The sequence below is a fragment of the Exophiala oligosperma genome (genome assembly GCF_000835515.1).
Source record: "Exophiala oligosperma strain CBS 72588 unplaced genomic scaffold supercont1.3, whole genome shotgun sequence".
Taxonomy (NCBI): Eukaryota; Fungi; Ascomycota; class Eurotiomycetes; order Chaetothyriales; family Herpotrichiellaceae; genus Exophiala; species Exophiala oligosperma.
Genome location: NW_015622820.1, coordinates 1,151,620 through 1,172,581, shown reverse-complemented (window position 1 = coordinate 1,172,581; position 20,962 = coordinate 1,151,620). Strand labels below are relative to the sequence as shown.

Below are 20,962 nucleotides of genomic sequence, written 5' to 3'. Positions count from 1 at the left end.
CCTGGGACGAGGAACCTGGTGCTCTTATTCGCCCCCTTTGATCCGCCCTCTACGAGTACCCTGGACTAACCCTCTCACGAAGGTATTTTCCTACTTCAGTCGAATTCTCCTTAGAACGGCAAAGAGACGCGACGATCACTTTATGGGCGTGCTACGTAGTTCGCATACGTTGAGGACGAGTAAGGTGTTTGACACCATTCCCCTAATACAGCGAGGTGTACGCAAAATGGTGTAGAATCCGGTGCACCACCTCTCGGCGGTTATTGTTCCGCTTTGAAACAAGGGAGAAAGGAAGAATGGATTATTCACGACGATACTCGTCACGTTCCAAAGCGGGCGACTTGCCCACCAACTAGGTAAACTAATTAAGAAGGGTAACTGAGCAGTTCCCTCAACCACACGGCGACAGCCTCGACCAGATCGTCACTCGTGTGCAGCACCATAGCGGCCAAGGCCTCGAACTCTTCGAGCATGGGCCCCTTGAGGATCCGGCGCAAGTTGTACGGTCCTTCCTCTATCATCATGAACAACCGATCACCTCGAACATGCAGGTCTTTCAGTCGGACGGCCGGCGGCCGAAGAACAACCTCGTCACCGTCGGCGTCTCGTGCCCTGATGGGGACCGGCTTGATCGATTTCTTGTTCAGGTAGCTCGCCTGCTCCAGAAAATGCAGGAGCTCCCACTCGTTGTGTCTCAGGAGGGAAAGGTGGAACAAGGTCCCGTCACTCGCGCCCGCATAGAACCGATGTCGGTCGCCGGATTGGTCCGAATCCGGCCTGAGGAGGAGGTTGTCGACCAGGAGTGGCAGGTTCGCGTGGAACAACGGGTAGGGCTCTTGGCCGTCCTGGCGGAAACCGGAGAACGCCATGATGTCGGTGGTGCCCCCGTTCCAGGCGGAGAAGATGGCCGAGTTGTTGCCAAAGGGCACCACGTTCTGGGTCGCCCTCGCCTCGTTGTCCGACTTGTGCTCCGACAGCTTGTCGCCTCTCTCCACCAGGACGAACAGCGAATGTTTTGCCGTGGCGATGAATATGAGCGAGCCTTGACAGGAGATGCTCTTCGCGGGGGACGGCAATCGATGCTTCGAGAGCGTCTTCCATTTGCGAGAAGCAAAGTCCAAATGGTGGAGGTGGATCTCACTCCCGGCGGCGATCAGGAGAGACGACATTTTGTAGGCGCAGATGGCCGTGACCGGTTGTTCGGGACTCCTGAATGCAACCTTGGGGTTGGTGTCCGGGATACCTTTGCTGAGGTTCTTCGCGTTGACGCAGACGACACGTCCACTGCAACGAGGGAAGCCCGGCTCTTTCTGTTCGAGAGCCAGGACGAACCATTCGTAGTGATGTTCGCCATCCGTCGGAGCCCAGTGGATGAGAGCGTTGACACTCTCGTTGGTTTCTTCCGTCACAATCACAGAGAGTTGATTGTCGCTGGGCACTTTCAGGCTGGGTTCGATGATGTGAAGACCCACCTGCTGTATCGTTCGTGGAGAAACTGATGTCTTCACGCCACTTTCCATCCGACCAGACGCAAAATCTTGGGGTCCTTTGGCACGAGGGCCCCCTGTCAGAACATGGGTCTTTTCGAATGCGACGACAAATTTTTGAAGGTACTCTGAATACAGTACATGTCGTGGTACACCGTCGACAGACGTCCTTCGCGTGACGGTCTGTTCTTGCGCTACGAGCGAGCAGAACAAGAGCTCGTCTTCCGTTGCGCAAACCACCAAACCACCCGGGTCTTGGGAAGGAGGTGACAGCTTCGGGATTCGATGAAGAGAGTTGACCGTGTACTGAGTCGAAGGCTGGCCAGATATCAATGGGTGAAAACACTGTTCAAGAGGGCAATCCTGACTTACATCTGAACGGTCTGTGACATACAGTGACGAGATAGTGTAGTCTACAATTGACGCAGGGCGGTGAAGTGTGATACGGCTGGTCGCCGATCCGCAAAGCACCAAAGCTGAAGATGGCCTCGATCGTCCTGAAGATATGTTTTCCTGGAAAATCCGGACCGAGGTGGTTCCCAATCCGTGTATGCCGGAACACGTCAATTCTAATACTCTGTCAGTCAAACGAGTCTTCCATTCGACATGCAACACATACTGAACGACTGATTTGGCAATCGTAAATCCAGACAGATCAGAAGCCCATACCGTAAGCCGCAGAGAAGCAGCACTGGATCCCCGTCACCTTGTTGAAGTGCAGCCAGGGAACTCACGGCGCACTGTTCAATCCTGAGATCAAAATCAGAAGACTCACGCTGGAAGACTTTCCGCAAAGACAGGTCTTTCTGCACAGTGTACCAGTAGAGTCGCCCCTCGTCCGTGCCGACGAGCACTATGCGTTTGCCCCGAACTTCAAAGCAGCACAAGCTCGTAGGGATATCCAACATTAGTGTTGGCTCTGCTTCCTTCAAGCTCACACCACCATCATCGAATGAATGCAACGTGGAAGTAAGACAAATCTCGTAACCCTTGGCCGCTTGGCGGGCTGTGACGAAAAGCCGGCCGTCATCGAAGAATGCCGCTTCGCATAATTCACATTTGATCCGAAGAAATTCGGAAAGAGAAGCGTCAATTCTGGTGGGGATTATGTTGATGCTCTGTGTGGTAACCTGTAGTATGGAGTCCCCGTCACCAACAACGACTGCCGTCAGCGTAGGGTGGTCAAAGTCAAACCCGGGATGGCTCTCTGGATTCGTGAACGAAAGCTCTTGCGTGTCAAGCTCAAATGATACCATGGTTGACTGTGTTGGCAGGGAAGCCAGAACCAACAGTTCGTTGCGATGCGGTACCTCCAACGTCCATATCCTGTCGATGAAGGCAGCATCTGGATATGGCACGGTCCACCCAACTTGTGCCTCCACCCCATATCTGATGTCGAACAGTACTCCCTGGTCTGAGCCGCGACTGCAGCATGCAAATAATTGATCTGGACTCTCTCGCGACCAGAGTCCACCGGGTCGATTGCCGGCGGATGGACCAAGAGTGATGTCTCGAAGAGGACATATCGACTCTAGGAGTTGAATGCACTCGGGAGTTCCTCTCGCGGAGACATGGAAGACACCTCCATCTGTCATACTGCCCCCGACTATGAAGATGTCGCCACCTTTGCCTGGAGGGCCTGCGAGCATGCAGAAGGCCGTGTCCGCTTGAAGCCCCAGTCGGCCGATTGTCCAATTGAGGTTGAATTTAGAACTAGAGGCCTTCTCAATTTGAAAGTATTGAAGTAGGCCGTCTTCTCTCAGCAGCACAAAGTCATCCCGCTTCTCCTTGTACTCGTTGTGGCGCCTTGGTTTTGCCCACTGAACCCACTCTAAAGATCCTGCCGCTTGTTGTCCGAAGGGGCAATGAATTCGCTTAGTGCTGTTGGTATGGACATTCTCGTAATACGACAGACCCGTTTTCATGACCATGATAAATGAGTAGGGTCGTGCAGAGGGAATGAGCATCGTCGGGAGCTCGTCCTCGGCCAGGAGCCGGCCACTGCTCTGCATAGGTTTTATTGTCTGAAGTGGAGACCGTGTGTCCCAGCCGTACATATATTGACGTGTTGCCTTCTCTTCTTCGCCACCCCAGACCAGAAGGAGAAGCACCACTAGATGGGGATCCGAATCAGGGCTAGGCAAGAAAGTCATCATCATGACATTGCCTCGGACTTGAATGAAGCGTTGCTGGAAACGTTAGTACGTATGCCGTGGTGTACTGTGCGCACCATACCTCATCTGACGGACGAAATGAGCCATTTTCCAGAGGATTCCACCTGTCTATCTCTCTCTGAATTTCGTCAACCCTGCGTAGCTTGAATATTCCAACATAACCTGAAGGGGATGCAACGGCAAGCGCACGAGATCTGGCCTTGTCAGTCCAACATAATTGGTCAAATTCGAGTAAGAGACTTACTGCGGCTCGACAGCTACATATCGGCATTGACTGGACGGTAACCCTGCTCCTCTGAGCAGAGGGCGCTTTGCAAAAACGAACCTTACATCGCCGCTGGTGTCTTCTCGTGCACAGGCAAAGATGAGTTCGTTGTCGACAGTCACGATGACTAGTATCTGTGCTGGATCTCCATGGTCAATGGGCTGCCCACCAATGCTGTAGTTCTCTTGATCTCTCTCTTGTTTTAGGATCGCATCAAGGATCGGGATGACTTCCACGTCGGCCGAGATGACTTTTGCATCGGTTATTTGAGTTCCAATGTCGAGCTTGGCCGTTGTGTTGACTAGCTGCCCAGTCTCTATGAACTCGTACAGTTGTATGAAGGTGGCCCCAACAAAAACAACATCCTCCTTTGATGGAGATCTTATTCTTGCCGGGAGAATCCATCTAATGCATGACGTTGAGTTGAGTGTTCGCGACAGAATGCCTATCTTTTGGCGGTGCTCGTAAATGTGTGCTGGAGGAGACTTGACTCTGTCAAGACCATTCATTGCTGACACCTTAAGTGCAGGCGAGACCCGGTCAAATCAATTGAAGACAAGGGCTATGCTGTGGTCAGAGCGAACAGGGTCATTTGCCGGTCAATAGGACAAGTCTGGTACGTGCAATTGATGCGTCATAGACTTAGGGAGTTTCCACAACACAAAATGTTGATGAGAGAGGAACAGTATTCGCAGAGACAATCGCACGACGGATATATATCCTTGTCGACATTGATCGACTTATTGGGCAATGGAAGACACGGTGAGGCAGAGTGATGGTGAGGGGCAAAACCTCTTGACCAAGGCACTCGGTCTGATTCGGTGGCTGTTCATCCCTATCCTGGTCCACGGCGCTGTACAAGTGATAGACAATGTGTGTGGTGATGTTGGGCAGAAGTACAATTTCCGGATGCGAGGGCAATGATGTTACAGCATGAGATGGAATGAGGTCAAAAGCAGAATAGGTCAAGGCTCACTTTCACTCTGCCGCGTCTTCACGCAATCGCGTTCATTGTGGTGGATCTCGACATGGTGGTGCCCAGAACCTCATTGCGGCCTAGTGATCAACGAGGCAATTCATCCGTCACCCCTTCACTTCTTTGATGCATCCTACAACTTTCCGGATGAACAAGCAAGCAGTGTATCCTTGTGCAAAATAGACCCATTGAGAGGGAATGGAAAGAGCTCATTAGCTGATGCAACACAAAGCTTCAACACCTTGACACAGCCAGGCTGAACCTTTCGTGTTACCTGTCATCTTCACCAGGCTTCCTTAGAATCATCCCCAGACAGCCGTTGGCATCATCTGCTGTGCCACAAGAGTGTCGCTTTCCTTGAGTCTATTTCAATTTCAACTCAAAGAGCGGCGAGCTCTCCCACTCTGCCTGCAACCTGGTCTCCTTTCAGCTTAGACGGCTTGCCATGGCAGAGGTACGCTCCAAATAAGGTCCGGTGCATATTCAATGCATTACATTGATATCAGCCCTATTGAACAGACACCTGTCAATCAAAGCAGCCTGCGTAGGGGTCTGCAGCATCAATGGATCAATACCAAAATGAAAAGTGCCGAGCCATTGAAGACGCCTGCAAGCAGGGTGACCTCAGCACTCTAGTCAAGCTTGCAACTTCGACCGGTGGCCTTTTGACCGATGAAGCTCGCCGGCAAGCTTGTATGTCCCCATGCTTTCTGCTTTGACTGACCGGTGGAACCTCACTGACGCAGAACTTGGAAGGGCCGATTTTATTGGGTTGCAACCCTCAATCTCGAGACGCGGCACAAGAACAGGCAAGCCAGACATGGGGGAAACTACCCCGGCATCCAGACGAAGACCAGGTGCAGCTCGACGTCGATCGCGCCTTTGTTTACTACCCGAAAGGTCTGAACAACAATTTTGCCCCCTGGTGTGACTTGGCTAAATGTTACTAGATGAATCTGAACAATCTCTCGATAGGCGGAAAACGGAACTTTCCAATCTCATTGTCTCGACACTGAGAAGCCACCCAATACTCTCGTACTTCCAAAGCTATCACGATGTTGTACAAGTACTTCTTCTTGTGCTTGGGGAATCAAGTGCCGCTGTTGCCGTACCACGGATATCTCTGATGAGACTTCGTGACTACATGCTTCCGACAATATCTCCTGCAAGAAAACACTTTGAAATTGTCTCAGCCATCGTCAAGTCTGCGGATCCCGAGCTAGCCGACCACATCGCCGAGGCCGAGAATAGCTTCGCACTCTCAGCAACTCATTCCTTGTTCGCCCACGACATTCAAGACTACGGAGATATTGCTCGAATGTACGATTTCCTCCTGGCCCACGAACCAGTCATGAGCCTCTACTTGTTCGCCGCCGTGACAATCTCGAGGCGGTCTGAGTTGTTCGAGATGCCTGCTGATCAGTCCGACATATTGACCTTTGTAATATCCAAGCTGCCACAAACTCTCGATATTGACGCATTGGTCGAAAACACCTTGACCCTGTTTGAAAAACACCCACCAAATCGTCTACGAGGTTTCGTTTGGTGGCGTCTGTCACAGCTCAGTGTCCTCAAAACATCGCGTCAGGGTGGTCAACGCCAAAGTTTGCAGGAGGCAGAAGATCTAGCCCGGAAACAAATCGAGCAGCTACGCCGAGAAGAAGTATTGCAGAAGAGGATGAGGTTATTGGCGACGTACAGACGGCCGGTCCTCTCACTGACCGCTGCTTTGCTGGTAGGAACAATGTCCTACTGGATGAGGCGAAGTGGGCAAGACAGACACATGTGGTCTATACTGTCGTCGATAATCGACCATCTGCGCAGCCCGAGCTGAGAGAAACACGTCACAGTCCAGACCAAATCTTCTTCACCAATGCACCACCAACTAAGAAATGCGTCGAAGCCTAGGTGTCGTGAAAAGTACTTCGCCAATATACGAGACCAGACAGGACAAGGACAACAGGACCCAATAGATGAAAAAGGGATCATGGTCTTGCTTGTTACCACAATCTACGACATATTTTCTGAGAAATAACTGTCGAGCAATCTAACATGTGAAATCGCCCCAAACCCTCTGGTCGAGGCCTGACCAGACACTCGGAGACTCAGTGGCGGTGAACCATGATAGTCGAACCCTCAGAATTGATCCTCCTTATGTACAATAACGCCTTTTTATTCTCATAGCTTGTCAGTTAAATACACTACAGCACAAATAATTTGTAGACGTTACCTACTTGCTTGACGAGGATAACGGATATTTTGGTGTAATGACAGTTATACTGGTTCTTCATGTTTGCAGTTCTCAAAAATTTTACGTCATTACAACCAACAATGTCGTACATGTCAAACTGCAGGCAACACGTTTGCATTTCCGTCAACGCCAGCCCGACCTCTTTACCTCCTCCTGCGCGCCCATTACATTTTGTCCGCTGTTCGCTCTACCATCTTCTGTGCCTTTTACAACAAGACAGCGTGTGAGAATTTCCTCAAGATGGCAAACAGGGGCTACGATGTCGTCGTCGACGTCGACACGGAGGTACGTCTCTTTCTGATCCAGAGCGTTGTCCCCCACGGACGAAGCTAACAAGAAAACCCAGGGTGACCTGGGCCACACCGACCTCCAAGATGACGACCTGGAATTCCACCCGTCGAGTACGTCTCTTTCCGTAAATACGTTGTACTTGATTCACGAAAAATGCCATTCTCTGACATTTGCTCCCTGCAGACTTCGAAAGCAATCCGGCCAGCCGCAAGATCCAACCAGACTCGACACCTTTCCTCGCCAACAGCGCGACGAACCCTGCGACGCTCCCCAACGATCCTTCGGCGGTGCCCCCGAAACACATGCTCTGGTCGCTGTCGTTTTACGCGCAATTCTTCGACGTCGACACGTCCACGGTCTTGTACCGGTGCCGTAGGGCCATCCTCCCTTTCCTCCCCAACCAGCAGCCCTTTCTCGACACCTTGGACGGGAACCCCGACCTGTACGGTCCGTTCTGGATCGCCACGACCGTGGTGGTCATCCTCTTCCTCACGGGAACTATAAGCCACAAGCTCGCCTCGGAAGGCCGGAAGCATTTCGAGTACGACTTCCGCCTTCTCGGCGGCGCGGCTGGTTTGGTGTATGGCTACACGGCGTTCGTCCCTCTGGGTCTGTGGGCGGCTCTGCGCTGGTTCGGCGCACAGTCCCTCGACCTGGTCGAGTGTTGGGCTCTGTACGGATATAGCAATCTGTTCTGGATCGCCGTCGCCCTGGTTTCATGGTCGCCGCTCAACGGCCTGAATTATGCCCTTGTCGGCCTGGGGTACGGCGTGAGCGTCTTCTTCCTGGTCAAGAATCTCTACCCGGTGATCGCTGCGACGGAGAAGAAGATCAGCCAGATCCTTTTGATCGTCGTCGTGGCTCTCCATGCGGGGTTGGCGATTGCGATCAAGATCCTATTCTTCAGTCACAAGAGTCCAGCAAAGGATGTGGACGAGAACACATTCGCACAGTTCCTGAGCTAGTGTGTCGCTTTGTACACTGAGGTTTCCAGACATCAGATGTAACAGACAAGAAAGATCCGGATGTTTTGGGTAAGGAATTTTGACTGCATGTACGGATATGGATAGCTTATCACTTTGAGTATAAAATTGTGGCGGGAGTATTTCACGATACGAGGGCACGGCTTGAGCCGATTCATAATGTATGAATAACGACGTATATGGCATTCGAGTGCGTAACCGTACGGTGGGAGTCAGGTTTTAGGACGTAGTAGACTTGTGGAATCATCTTCTGTAATTCTTTAAAAATAAGCGGGCACGTACAAAGAGAGTGCAGTGCTTTGTCCTTGATTTGGATCTTAACGATTCGAAATCTGGCTTGTGAAGCTAGCAGTCCGATTTTGTGATCTCGAGCAGAGGCCGTGTCGACCACGAGTTTTTTCTCTCTGCACTCTTTAACAACATATCGTTAAGACTTTGCTGGTTCCTAAGCGCGAACGCCGCCACCCCGCCAGTTGAGACAAAAATTCTGCTTCTGCTTCTGCACCACTCTCCCTGCACGCCTCGCCTTCGCACCACCACACCCACACCACAAAAAAAGCCAAGGGGAAGGGCGATACGTCTATTTGATCTTCTTCTTTGGTCGGAGTTGGTTGGTGTGCCCGCACTTCTTCTTGCGGCAGTTGGTGGCTCGCGGGGGCAGACGGGCGTAGCACTTTCGGCAGATCATCTTCTCGCAGTTGTACTTGGACGCAAGGGCCTTGAGGGAGGGTTCGATGATACCGCCACGGAGACGGAGGACGAGATGGAGGGTCGATTCCTATCAGGAGCGTCATGTCAGATTCCATTGATGTCCCCAAGATTATATCCCAAATTTATCATCGTTTGACCAAATTCATACCTTTTGAATGTTGTAGTCGCTAAGAGTTCGGCCATCCTCGAGTTGCTTTCCGGCAAAGATCAATCGTTGCTGGTCAGGTGGGATTCCTTCCTTGTCTTGGATCTTGGACTTGACATTGTCGATGGTGTCGGAAGACTCCACCTCGAGGGTGATGGTCTTGCCCGTGAGGGTCTTGACGAAGCTGTTTGCGCAACAGAGTGTCAGTCTTCTATGACATTTCCTGTTGATGCTTTTCAAATCACACAAGTTTCGATCGAGGGTTCGTTCGGTGGCGTTTCGCGCGAATTCGAATGGGCGACGTTGAGGGATCGAAGGGGGAAACTCACATCTGCACTGTTGACAAGAGTTAGCAATTAAAGATCAGTATTTCAGGCAAGACCAGAACATCTAACTCACTCTTTACAGTCTCTTCGGTTCACTGGGGAAAAGGTTGGTTGTCGTGATAGGTACGTCGCAGTTGGAACGAAGCGGACTTGAAATGTTCAGTGTGCAGAATTGAGTGCCAAGACGCCATCACGTGTGAGGCGGGCGCACATCGCCATCGCTTATGTCAGCCAGGCTGAGACTCATGACCACTCACCGAAGTTACTCCGTCGATCATGTAGTTTCTTACGTGCCACTTACGGCCTCACATGAAAAACAACCAATTTCAATTCCACACTATTCATCTACAACACATGATGATATCGAAAATGTCGTTTGTCATACTTTGGTATACTCAAATGACGTTCAAATTTTCTAAGACGTATTCGACTAGGAAAGTCACGGCTAGTGACAGGCTGCCCAGGTTCTGACGGATTTAGTGCTACCTCTCGAGTGCTGACTTTTATCGGCCGAGATCGAATTATGCTTCAATCGCATCGTACGCGCCATTGCTCTTTTGTGCTCTCATTATTCGTCACTGTAGTATTGGAAATGGGAAACCAGGTTCCGATAAGCATTGACGCTGTGCACTGATCCGATCAAATCTGCAATTTGAACGAATGCTACGCTCGCAAGGCTGTTGTCCCTTGACCTTGATATAAGCCCGTTGGTTCCTCTCTCTCCATCTGTCACTGCAAGCATTGTGAGAGGGTCCAGGTAAGGGTATCTTTCCTCGAATCACTGCATAAGAGTTTTGTCTGTTCCCGGACCCTACACCTTCGCATCAATCTCTTGGAACGTTTTGCTTTCGTCATCATCTTCCGAGCCCTTGTTCCGACAACCATGGCGACCACTACAGCAACAACCTCTGGCAAATCCCGCCCTGCCATCGTCCTCGGATGTGCAAACTTTGGCTCGGCCACTGATCCAACAACCAAGCACCACACCACCGAACAAGCGTCCGAACTCTTCGCGACGTTGGTCCGCCACAAGCACAACGTCGTCGACACATCGCGCCGTTACCCACCGCTAGCAGGCGGTACGAGCGAAGAACTCATCGGGTCGACACTACGATCCGCCGCCGCCTTTCCAGACATCAAAATCGACACCAAAGTCCTCTCGGCACCGGGATGCCACAAGCAAGAGAACATTGCCAGGTCCATTTCCGACTCGTTCCATGCTCTGGGTGTCGACTCGGTGCGAACCATCTACCTGCACTACCCAGACCGGTCTGTCCCACTTGTCGAACCCATCAAGGCTTTATCACACGCCGTGGACATCGGACGGGCCGAGCAATGGGGGTTATCCAACTACACGATCGACGACGTGCGCGAGATCTTGCGCCTCTGCGACCAGCACGGCGGCTTGGTCAAACCTGCGATTTTCCAGGGCGAGTACAACGCGCTCAACCGTCACAGTGAAGAGCTCATCCAGTTCCTGCACGAGAACGGAATCGCCTTCTACGCCTACAGCCCCGCCGCGGGAGGGGCGTTGGCGCCCACGGGCTCCCGGATCGCCGCTCACGGTCCGGCGGGCGACCGCGTGAGGAAGCTCTACGGCACCGAGCAGGTTCAACAATCGATCGAACACGTGAGGGACGCGGCGGAGAAGAATGGGCTCGGGGGCCACGAGACCGCCATAAGGTGGGTGGTGTGGAACAGCATGCTGGACGGGAGGTATGGTGACGCGGTGATCGTCGGAGCCAGTAGTGCGAAGCAGCTGGACGACACGCTGCACGCGATCAACAAAGGCCCACTGCCCGACGAAGTGAACCAAGCCATCGAAGGTATCTGGACATCCGCCTTGAAGGACAAAGCGTGAGATTGAAAGGGTTGATGGTCACTAATCAAAGCCAGATTGATATCGAGACGGAAGTTCACCATCAAAAGTGCAGTATAGCTTTCTGCGAATTTTCAAGGGGAGGACGATCGACTGTCCGAAACAATGCAAGTGTGCTGAACATTATGGTATGCAATAGAAATCAATTATCATCTATGTATCAATGCATATATACCCTGCTACAGGCTTGGCCCTGTGGCCATCACGATTGCAGTTGTTTAATCCACGGGTTCCTCCTCGAGCAACAGCTTAAAGCTGAAAGGCTCAAAAGGCACACCCTCACCAACGAAATGTTTACTCATGGCTTCGACCCAATGCAGACGTAAACTGTGCAACATGGCAGAAGTGCCTTCCATGATACACAAGACGGCAATGGTCAAGACAAACCATAGGTAGAATGTAATGATGATCATCGGGATTTGCACACCACCACTCATACCAAAGGCATTTCCGAGAGTCATGTCCCACAAGACAACAGACAACTGTTGGTGCGCAAGCGAAAGAGCCCAGAGACGCAAGTAGGAAGCCGTGTGGGAGACACAGTTCAAACAGAACTCGATAGTATCTGGGTGGGATATTAGCAGCCACTTACAGAGGCGGTATTAACACAACTTACGAATGGTTTGATGAATCATGACCTCCGAAAACTCAAATTCTTCATGTTCGTCTTCTTCGATATTCTCAGTGATCATAGCACCTTCGTCGTTGGTGTCTTCACTTGGGCGGCCATTCGGACGATGGTTAGTGTGCTCATCGTCATCGTCGAGATCGGTGGCGTGGGTGATGCGACTAGTGTCACCAATACCACGATAGCCCTTGGCCGCAGTCTTATTATGTTGGTGTCGGAGATATAGCGGCTTCAAGAGTAGAAGGATTGGCACATTGATGACAGCGATGAGTAGCAGACACACCTGAACTCCCGCCTGACCACTGTAGAGCTGTTCACCTGGTTCGATATTGCCTGGGGACAAGAACATTTGAATCAACATATTGAGCAATGACGGAGGGTTCCGTCCCTCTGCAGCCCAGTCGATAGACCATTTGTAGACAATGCAGAAACTCAAGTATCCAAAGATACCTTGAAAGAAGATCATTCCAGGAACAAAGTTGCCCCAGATGTCGATCCGTGACTTGAAGTGTTTAGCATTGATGTAGGAGAAGCACAGAGCGTAGGTCATGTGGCACCAACCCATCAGGATAGCAAGCTTCATCTTGAAGCTGTTGCTGAAGATTAGGTCGTTCTCGGATCCGTGCCATGCCCAATCCAGACCGAATGGATACCGATAACTGCCTTTGAGATGAGCGGTGACCTCAGGTCGTCCTTCTTCAGGGTACTCCCACGCGGATGGGAATGGTGTGAATGCCTTTGAAAAGACGTCGTTGTAGATTAGACCCGTGAACATAGAGAAAATACCCATCATCAACATGATGTATCGGCCATAGAAGGCCATTGAAAAGAGTTCATCTTGTTTTGACCTCAGCAATGGCTTCTCCCAATAGATCATGGCAGAAGCGGCCATAGTCATCAAGCAGCCATGACCAAAGTCACCAAACATGACTGCGAACAAGAATGGAAAGGTCACGATGGTGTACAGGCCAGGATTGACTTCTTGGTACTTGGCAGTACCGTATGCATCAATAATAGTCTGAAACCCTTCTGTGAACTTGTTCGTTTTGTTGTAGGTTGGTGGTGTCTTGTTGGTCTTGATCTGGTTTACAATGGTGGGAACAGACAAGCCAGCACGATCATTGACATCTTGCAAAGTGGCTCTGATCTGTGGGAGCGAGTTCGTAGGACACCAAGCTTCGGCGATCAAAGTCTTTCTGGCATGATCGTAAGAGCACATGTTCAACGCGTTGTAGACGGCCTTCTCTTTCTTGATCACGATCAGCCATGCAGCGAGTGACCGGGAAATAGCAGTCAGCTCCGCGTCGAGAGTGTTTTTGGTATTGCGAAGAACGCTGGCGAGATCGCTGAGGCGAGTGTTGACCTCGTGAATCTGGTCGCGTCGAATGTCGGCGTTCTCGTCGACACTGTAGAGGTCGGCACCTAGAGATTCAGAGATCTTCCTGATCTTTGCAATGATCTCCTTGCCATGGGCAAAGATGACAAACACGTTCTTGCGGATTTCCTCGTTCGTCTCCGGGTCGATGATCGGTTCAGGGATCTCTGACTGGTTCATGTACAAGTTGCCACGAAGCGTACGCCACAAGATGCGTTCGAAAGCTGGCAGCCTCTCACGGCGAATGACACCGGCCACGAAGCCAATGTTCATGACTGCGAAGCTCTGTTGTTGTCCGACATCGCCATTAGCTCTGCCTTCTTCAGCCTCGGTGTTACGGAGGAGAGGAGCATCGTCGTCGTCGACACTTTGTCTGATATCGTCACTCTGTCCATATGCACGGTCAAAGAAACCGCCCGCCTCTTTCAGCACCCATCGCCACTCTGTCAACTCGACTTCTCGTTTCTTGAGCGTCTCGTAGCTCTCGTTCAAGCTGCTGACACGATGTTCCAGAGCTTCAGATCTGTCGACGAGCTCATCGATTTCGCTAGCCTGAGGTGCGGCGAGCATGTCCTGATCGAATTCCCAGTGGCTGCGCATCTGAATGCTTGCCTTGTCCATCTGGGCGTGGAAGTAGCGCAGCTGTCGTTCAACATTGTCGAGGCGTCGAATTTCTTTGGTGAAGGTTCGTTGAAAGGCAGTGGTCTCGGAGTTGAGATCTCGAAATTGCACCACACCAATTTCACCCAGGGCAGAAACGACTTCGCGGCCGATTTCGTTGGAGATGTAGAGCTGGGTAAGGGACATGCCCGCCGAACGGAAGAGCGTGTCCTTCTGGGCCATGCTGGGCGGGTGTATGAAGGAGTGGAAAGGCCGCCCAGGCCGATGCAAAAAAGGAGCTAAAGGGTTCGAAAGGCTGGCAAGAAGCTTCCTCTCTGCGTGGTTGATACAAAATAGATGGACGCCTGCTATCACAAACCCAAGAGAACAGGTCTCGATGATGCCGCAGCGACTTGGCACCGCTTAGTCATCCGACTTTTCTTGAAACTCGACATCACCTCGAGCAAAAGAGCTTGTCGTGCATCATATTGTATACCTCCCTTCTTGCAACCCCAATTCTTTCTCCTTGGGTGCCTTGTCACTCCAGTTTGTCTTCAGTCCATTGTATGGTGGTGACCGAATGCTTGCGCCGCCGCGACACAATGCCACGGTCCTGATGTCAGGCCTGGCAAGGCGTCGCGGCGTGAACGTCAGGAGTCTGTGTTTCGTGGCCGGACAGACTACGACACCTATACGTCCAGCATGGCAGATACATCCTACTTTAGGTGCCGCGAATGCACTTGCAGCGTCAAAGTTCGGTGGCTACGGCCTCAGCAACAATAGGACGTGGCTCGTTTCGGCCTCGATGAAGGCTTACTCGAAGCTTTCTGGGTGAGTTAGCACATCATTGTCAAGTAATTCCTTGTTCTGAACACTGACAGCGTCTCTCTCAGTCCACAAGCTACCGGAATTCCAGCAAGGTGGCAGCAGAGGCAGTCATGGCTACAACGACGGAGGTTGTCTAGTCAAACACCAAAGGTTAATGAGGAGAAGAAGAAGACCAGGTAAGGAGAGAACAAAGGCCCTGTATCATGTTTCTGCGCCTTCATTGTTGAAGATCGACCTTGACGTTACTCTTGTTTCCCTGCAAAACGAAACTCTCCGCAAACCCTTCCATACGTCGGACTGGAACCATCAAAATGCTGACAAGAAACTCCCAATTCTCTTTCAGTGACGACCCATCCTCGGCTTCTCCTTCGCCGACAACGACGACGATGATAGTACCACCCAAACTCACCAAGATCCTGCCCCGGATCACGACCCACGAGAACATCTACACCATCCCCAACATCCTCACGTTCACGCGACTCGTCGCCGCGCCCGCCGTCGGTTACTTCATCCTGACCGACCAGCCACTGGCCGCGGTCTCGCTGTTCTTCTACGCCGGCGTCACCGACCTGATCGACGGTTACCTGGCGAGGCGCTTCAACAGCACCACCGTCGTCGGCACCGTCATTGACCCCATGGCCGACAAGGCCCTGATGACCATCGCCGTCGTTTGTCTGGCCCTCAACCACACTCTCCCGCTCTGGCTGGCCGTCATCATCCTCGGCCGAGACGTAGGCCTCGCCATCTCCGCCATCTACTTCCGTTGGATCTCCTTACCCCCACCGAAAACCATGGCGAGGTACTGGGATTTCAGTCTGCCCAGCGCCGAGGTCCACCCGACCGAGATTAGCAAGATCAATACCTTTTTGCAGCTCTTACTGATCGGAAACGCCATGGTCCTGCCCGTACTCCCCGAATCCTTGGTCGCCGCCTACAATCTTACCGGCATCTTCGAAGGGTGGATGTACCTCGTCGCCACCACTACGGTCTGGAGCGGTCTCAGTTACATCGGGAACAAGTCGGCCGTCAAGATTTTGTCGAATGCCGAAATTGACGAGAAAATGGCACAGACTAACAAGGACAAATAGTGTCGGCGCCGGTCTACGATACATGACTGACGCATTCGACCGTCATACTGCCTGTTCTTCTCCCTACCCTCCCTCCCGAATCGTATGTACATTACCTTTAAACTGTATTTGCTTTGTAGTGAAAAGTCTTACATAAGATATGTATTCGAAGTAGAATACCAGATATTGTCTGAACAGCAAGATCGATTTTCGATTTCACTCGGTGAACACTCCCCCCCTCCTAGAGAAAAGGGGGCAAAGTCCCCGACTATCACGCGTAATAACAAATCAATCACTCATTGCATTGTGCGGTTCGGTGCCAAAAATCAAAACAACTATCTATCTGCACGGCTCAAAACACATCGATCAAAAACAATCCAACACAAATAAGTTAGATATGAATATATTTCAAGTAATAGTCAATCGCTACATAAGTCAAAGGTGAAAGTAGCATCTCGTTTGGTAGAGTATAGAAAAAGCTTTTGAGGGATTTTTCCTGTCACAATCTCGACACCTTCCTCCTGTGTTGATACATGACACACCATGAACCATCCAAGAGATCTCTTTTTTGGCCGTGGTCGGACAAACCACTTTACGCTCGACCAGCCTGAGCTCGCTCGATCTCCTTGAGAATGAGATCACGAGCAGATATCACCCCATCCTCCTTGCCAACAATGGTTATGGCTTCGCCTTCTTCCCCCTTGCCTGTGTTATGCTTGGGCACCTGAATGTCGCAGCCGGACTGGTTTCGAATCGAGTTGATTGTGGAGCCACCCCGTCCGATGATGTGACGATGCAGACGTGGATCAGGCAAAATCAGATATCCAGTAAACTGAGGCTCTTTGGCCTTTTCAAGCGATGACTGGATCTTTTGCTTCGCCTTTTCCACGACGTCCTGCGCATCAGGTTTCTGGCTGATGAGGACCCAAGGAATCTCCCCATCATCTCCGTCCAGGGCAGTCTGGTTAGAAACAATATCCCAGCTGTGAGAAGTTTCACCGGGCTGATCAGTGATCAGAGGCATATCACCATTGGTTGTCCGCGCTCGGGAGCCGCGGCTAGGCTTTGGAGGCGGCTTGTGACCATTGTGCTCTACTCTGACACCATCCCTACTCAGTTCGCGGAATATGTCTCCATTCTTGGAGACAACGTGATGTAGACTTCGAGGAACCATTATCGTCTCCGCAGGAGCTTTCATGGTCTTCTTCTCGATGTGCTCCTTAGCGTTAGCCACATTTTCGGGTCGTCCAGTAATTTTCACGCCAGTCTGTCCGGTGCCCTGCCGAGGCACATTAAGAGTGACCCTGAACTGGTCTTCAATCTGCTTGCGAATGCTGCCGTTAGGTCCAATCAGATCCCGATGTTGGGTGACTGGCACATCCAACGTCTCTGTGACCTGGTTTTCCCTCTCATTCACAAACTCTTCAATGGCAGCAACGATCTTGTCAACGACATCCGCCGTACCAGTGATGGTAAGTTCATTTGATACGTCGCCTTTTCGAGGGAAGCGGACGTGCTCAGAGCTGCGCTGCTTGCTGCCCGATTTGGCGACAAGATCCTGAATATGAGAACCTGCAAAACTTTAACCACTGCCAGTATAACTTCTGTCATAAAAAACTTACCTCCAGCACCAATTAAGGCGCTGTGATGCTTTCTATCCACGTCCATGGTACGCGTAACAATGTCATCAAAGGCCTTGGCTCGCTTCTGCAACTCCTGCCTAGCTTTCTCAACTTGTTGTTTGGAGCCTTTGATCTGGATGGTTACACGATCAGAGCTGGAGCTGGCAGCTTTTGGAACGTCGATGTGAGCACCAGTATCAGCTCGTAACCTGTCCATTTCCATGCCTCCTCTGCCAATAAGGGATGCAACCTGACCCTGCGCGACAGACACCGACGCGGTATGCGAGTTATCGACCATGTACTGGTGGAGACTCAGCAATTCATCTCGCACCTTCTCGGCCTTTGCACGGGGTCCACGAATCTTGATTTCATCGAGAGGCTGGCCTTTAGAACCACCGACTTGACTGGAATCGTCCGCAACAGAAGCGTCGTCACTTATTCTTGATTGCTTGGGGAAGTCGATCCTCACAGCATTATCGACTTTGCTCTGAATCTTCTGCAAATTTTCACCATTCCTGCCAACAAGCAAACCATGGTACTTTGGATCAATCTTGATGGTGAAGTTGACCTCATCTTCCCATTGCTTGGCTAGTCGCAGAATTTCAGCCTTGCATGCCTCGGCCTTTTTCTGAGGGCCTTGAATGGTGACCTTGCCGTTCTCTCGAGTATCAATCTCGACGTCGTGCTTCTCGCGCAACGCCTTGATATTCGCACCCTGTTTTCCAATCAAGTTTTTGTTGAACTGGGTAGGGAAAGCAAACGTAGTCGTGTAGCCACGTTCCTTCTCATCCTCCTCGGCTTCTCTGAGGAACTCCTCGATCTTCTGGCGGAGCTGCGCGATGTCTGCCTCACTCGGTCCTCTCAAGAACACTCGTTCAGGTGAGCCACGAGAGGCAGGAGCAGATTGTCTTTGACCGGCTTTAGCTCGGCCAAAGTCAACCTGAACCGGGAACGCATTCGGCGCTGATGGTTTTGGTTCATTATTGACGAATCTTCTGACCTTGTCATGAAACTTCTTGGGCACGTGAATATCTTGTGTGGATATTCCCCCGCTGGGAATATTGCTGAGTAGCATTGCTTGTGCCTCTTGTAGAGCCTTTTCAAAGTTCGAAATGTCGGCCTTTGATGGTTTATTGCGGGGAATTGAGAATGGGCCATCCTGCTCTGGACCTTCGTACACGAGAACAACCGGGTCAGATCCATCATCGGGAACGATCAAATGGACTCCAAGGTTTTGTCTCAGATCAGATGCATGCATCTGGCTGAGGTGAGGATGGAAGAATGGATCCACTTCAACCAGCTGTATTCGTGGAGTGGGATAAGCTTGGGTAATCTTGGAGAGCTCGTTTCGAGCAGAGAGGGCCTTCTGGGGATCATTGCTAATGACCGTCCAGCTGGGAGAGGCATTGGAGCTCCGAGGAAAGACAATCTCTGCTCCATGAGACTTTTGAAACTCCCTCTCGATGGCCTTTTCTTGCAGATACTGAGCCAAGGCTCTGGAATGACGTTCAGGGCCATGAGGTGCATCATTAAAATGTTTATGCATATCAACGGCACGATTGTGCTTTCTGGACATGAGCTCCTCAGCTAGATTGCGACCAGCATCCAGCTTGTCCTTAGGCCCAATGATGTGGATGTCTTCCGTCTCATGCTCAGGTGGAGGGAGAATGACTGCACAGCCAGTCTCTTCTAAGAACTTCAGAGGGTCCATACCACGGTCTCCAACAATGTATGGATGCAAGATTTGCTCGGCGGCGAGCTCCTCAAGCAGAAGTTCCTTCTGGAGCTCCTCGGCCAGCTGTTCGAGAATAGCACGTGCCTCGAGCACAGCAGCTTGTTCACCGGAGACGACAATGGGGCTGTCTCCGTGCGGCACAAAGGCAGGGGCTTGACCCGAGTCGGCAGGTCGAGCCGGAGGTTGTTGTTTCCATGTAGTATACTGAGGGACGTTTATCTGGAGGCCACGTTCTTGCTCCATTTGTCGCAAACGAGCAGCATGCTGACCAGCAATAAAGGGGTAGAACTCCGGCGGAATTCCACGAACAGGCAAGTCCACCTTCGGCTGGAGAGCTTTGACCTGCTTTGTGATGTACTCGTAGACCTGGCGGACTTGCGCAGCATTTCCCCGAATCTCCACAACATCAGTCTTGATATCTTCCGGGTTTGTGGTAGGTCTGGTGTCTCGTTCGATGTGGATCCGGACGCTGAACTGCTGCTCGAGCTTCCTGATGTTGGCTCCTGCTTTGCCAATGATCTGGGCCGACACAGACGAGGGAATTTCAAGCTTGACTTGCTTCTCTAGGGTCAATTCCTTGGAGACATGCATCAGAGCCTCAGTGACTGCGCGCTGATTTGGACCCTCGGCAGTGAACTCCGTCCTCGTTGCGAAATTGGTCTGGCGGGGAATAACGACAACATTGTACTTTCTGTTGACATCATCAAGCACCTTCTTCACCGACTTGTTCTTGTTCAGATCAGTGTTGTCTATTTCGAATGCATCTCGATACCGTCCCGGCATCAGAACACCACCTCGGCCGCCAGCAGGCGCACTCACGGGGGTGCTAACACCTGGTGTTCGCGTGGGAGTAGGACCACCGGAAGAGGGAGGTCGAGAGCCAAGTGCAGTAGAGCCGTTGACAGGAGGGGCCTTCATGGAAGGATTTGCAACCCAAACTCGTGGCGGAGGAGCTGTCGTCTTGGAGGTAGATCCAAGAGATGGGAATGCCTCCTCAGACTGGGTATCGAGGACGGTGGGTTTCTGAGGAGGTGCCTCAGTGGCTTTCTGCTTGCCCTTGTCTATACCATTTGTAGTTGGAACATCGGCCTGGTTCTTTTCTTCAATATGCACATGTGGTGGAGGCGGATGCAGAACATCGTCTTCATCAGGGACTTCTTCGACAGTCACATGGTGAGTCTCAGCAGCCTCGTGCTTTTCTTGCATAAGTTGAGCTTGGGTCTTGGTGGTGCTGGGACCAGCCTCGACTGGAGCATCAGCAGTGACAGAAGCCATCGTCGTGGTGGCTTCGCAGAGGAAGCCTCGAGTAACCGGTGGAGTTTGAACCGAGAGCAGGGACGATGACCGTGGGCGGAGGAAGGTTTAGTGAGCGAGAAACATGCAGTTTCTAGCAGGTCGATGAGGAGAAGGATCAAAGTGTAGGAATATAGATAGATATCAGCTGTGGCCGAAAAGTCACAGCACTGAAGGGCTTAGCAATAAGTAAAGGAGGATGAGAGGTGGTAAGTTGAAGGGAGATCCAACTGCGTACGGAATAGTTGTGCCAGTGTCTTCTTTATTTGTGGAGAGACCTGGTGAATCTCCCAACGGCCCTGAAACTTGGGGGGACCAGGATATCA

General features: G+C 51.5%; 8 protein-coding genes across 8 annotated transcripts; 4 read left to right on the top strand and 4 right to left on the bottom strand.

Moving 5' to 3' along the window:
• Positions 1-287: 287 nt before the first annotated feature.
• On the bottom strand, positions 288-4,852 carry PV06_03233 (uncharacterized protein). The gene is made up of 5 exons (XM_016403996.1): positions 3,906-4,852; positions 3,723-3,855; positions 2,107-3,676; positions 1,860-2,056; positions 288-1,805 (listed from the first exon to the last, which is right to left on the bottom strand). Exons 1-5 carry the CDS (start codon positions 4,433-4,435, stop codon positions 366-368), a joined length of 3,870 nt encoding a protein of 1,289 aa, XP_016265001.1. The 5' UTR covers positions 4,436-4,852; the 3' UTR covers positions 288-365.
• Positions 4,853-5,038: 186 nt separating this feature from the next.
• Positions 5,039-7,122, top strand: PV06_03232 (uncharacterized protein). Its single transcript, XM_016403995.1, has 3 exons — positions 5,039-5,595; positions 5,659-5,802; positions 5,853-7,122. Exons 1-3 carry the CDS (start codon positions 5,466-5,468, stop codon positions 6,734-6,736), a joined length of 1,158 nt encoding a protein of 385 aa, XP_016265000.1. The 5' UTR covers positions 5,039-5,465; the 3' UTR covers positions 6,737-7,122.
• A 170-nt stretch (positions 7,123-7,292) lies between these two features.
• PV06_03231 (uncharacterized protein) lies at positions 7,293-8,713 on the top strand. The gene is made up of 3 exons (XM_016403994.1): positions 7,293-7,438; positions 7,500-7,554; positions 7,628-8,713. Exons 1-3 carry the CDS (start codon positions 7,394-7,396, stop codon positions 8,407-8,409), a joined length of 882 nt encoding a protein of 293 aa, XP_016264999.1. The 5' UTR covers positions 7,293-7,393; the 3' UTR covers positions 8,410-8,713.
• A 294-nt stretch (positions 8,714-9,007) lies between these two features.
• PV06_03230 (ubiquitin-60S ribosomal protein L40) lies at positions 9,008-9,856 on the bottom strand (the record flags this gene model as incomplete). The annotated part of the gene is made up of 3 exons (XM_016403993.1): positions 9,008-9,205; positions 9,287-9,619; positions 9,821-9,856. 3 exons carry the CDS (start codon positions 9,854-9,856, stop codon positions 9,008-9,010), a joined length of 567 nt encoding a protein of 188 aa, XP_016264998.1.
• Positions 9,857-10,061: 205 nt separating this feature from the next.
• PV06_03229 (uncharacterized protein) lies at positions 10,062-11,712 on the top strand. Its single transcript, XM_016403992.1, has one exon. The coding sequence runs from the start codon at positions 10,493-10,495 to the stop codon at positions 11,468-11,470; it is 978 nt and encodes a 325-aa protein (XP_016264997.1). The 5' UTR covers positions 10,062-10,492; the 3' UTR covers positions 11,471-11,712.
• Positions 11,612-14,537, bottom strand: PV06_03228 (uncharacterized protein). The gene is made up of 2 exons (XM_016403991.1): positions 12,105-14,537; positions 11,612-12,053 (listed from the first exon to the last, which is right to left on the bottom strand). The coding sequence occupies exons 1-2, from the start codon at positions 14,332-14,334 to the stop codon at positions 11,707-11,709; spliced, it is 2,577 nt and encodes an 858-aa protein (XP_016264996.1). The 5' UTR covers positions 14,335-14,537; the 3' UTR covers positions 11,612-11,706.
• A 43-nt stretch (positions 14,538-14,580) lies between these two features.
• PV06_03227 (uncharacterized protein) lies at positions 14,581-16,189 on the top strand. Its single transcript, XM_016403990.1, has 3 exons — positions 14,581-14,922; positions 14,985-15,095; positions 15,263-16,189. Exons 1-3 carry the CDS (start codon positions 14,672-14,674, stop codon positions 16,005-16,007), a joined length of 1,107 nt encoding a protein of 368 aa, XP_016264995.1. The 5' UTR covers positions 14,581-14,671; the 3' UTR covers positions 16,008-16,189.
• A 184-nt stretch (positions 16,190-16,373) lies between these two features.
• On the bottom strand, positions 16,374-20,890 carry PV06_03226 (uncharacterized protein). The gene is made up of 2 exons (XM_016403989.1): positions 17,609-20,890; positions 16,374-17,558 (listed from the first exon to the last, which is right to left on the bottom strand). The coding sequence occupies exons 1-2, from the start codon at positions 20,616-20,618 to the stop codon at positions 16,579-16,581; spliced, it is 3,990 nt and encodes a 1,329-aa protein (XP_016264994.1). The 5' UTR covers positions 20,619-20,890; the 3' UTR covers positions 16,374-16,578.
• Positions 20,891-20,962: the final 72 nt, after the last annotated feature.

Excerpts from the sequence above, each read along its gene's own strand:
- PV06_03233 (XM_016403996.1), bottom strand. The coding sequence starts at position 4,435 with ATGAATGGTCTTGACAGAGTCAAGTCTCCTCCAGCACACATTTACGAG. Across the intron at positions 3,677-3,722 it reads CATTTCGTCCGTCAGATGAG|CAACGCTTCATTCAAGTCCG; the intron begins GTATGGTGCGCA and ends TAACGTTTCCAG. Across the intron at positions 2,057-2,106 it reads ATTGCCAAATCAGTCGTTCA|AATTGACGTGTTCCGGCATA; the intron begins GTATGTGTTGCA and ends ACAGAGTATTAG.
- PV06_03232 (XM_016403995.1), top strand. The coding sequence starts at position 5,466 with ATGGATCAATACCAAAATGAAAAGTGCCGAGCCATTGAAGACGCCTGC. Across the intron at positions 5,596-5,658 it reads TGAAGCTCGCCGGCAAGCTT|GGCCGATTTTATTGGGTTGC; the intron begins GTATGTCCCCAT and ends AGAACTTGGAAG. Across the intron at positions 5,803-5,852 it reads CTTTGTTTACTACCCGAAAG|ATGAATCTGAACAATCTCTC; the intron begins GTCTGAACAACA and ends AAATGTTACTAG.
- PV06_03231 (XM_016403994.1), top strand. The coding sequence starts at position 7,394 with ATGGCAAACAGGGGCTACGATGTCGTCGTCGACGTCGACACGGAG. Across the intron at positions 7,439-7,499 it reads TCGTCGACGTCGACACGGAG|GGTGACCTGGGCCACACCGA; the intron begins GTACGTCTCTTT and ends AAGAAAACCCAG. Across the intron at positions 7,555-7,627 it reads CCTGGAATTCCACCCGTCGA|ACTTCGAAAGCAATCCGGCC; the intron begins GTACGTCTCTTT and ends TGCTCCCTGCAG.
- PV06_03229 (XM_016403992.1), top strand. The coding sequence starts at position 10,493 with ATGGCGACCACTACAGCAACAACCTCTGGCAAATCCCGCCCTGCCATC.
- PV06_03228 (XM_016403991.1), bottom strand. The coding sequence starts at position 14,334 with ATGGCCCAGAAGGACACGCTCTTCCGTTCGGCGGGCATGTCCCTTACC. Across the intron at positions 12,054-12,104 it reads CATGATTCATCAAACCATTC|ATACTATCGAGTTCTGTTTG; the intron begins GTAAGTTGTGTT and ends TATCCCACCCAG.
- PV06_03227 (XM_016403990.1), top strand. The coding sequence starts at position 14,672 with ATGCTTGCGCCGCCGCGACACAATGCCACGGTCCTGATGTCAGGCCTG. Across the intron at positions 14,923-14,984 it reads GCTTACTCGAAGCTTTCTGG|TCCACAAGCTACCGGAATTC; the intron begins GTGAGTTAGCAC and ends CGTCTCTCTCAG. Across the intron at positions 15,096-15,262 it reads GAGGAGAAGAAGAAGACCAG|TGACGACCCATCCTCGGCTT; the intron begins GTAAGGAGAGAA and ends ATTCTCTTTCAG.
- PV06_03226 (XM_016403989.1), bottom strand. The coding sequence starts at position 20,618 with ATGGCTTCTGTCACTGCTGATGCTCCAGTCGAGGCTGGTCCCAGCACC. Across the intron at positions 17,559-17,608 it reads CGCCTTAATTGGTGCTGGAG|GTTCTCATATTCAGGATCTT; the intron begins GTAAGTTTTTTA and ends AAAGTTTTGCAG.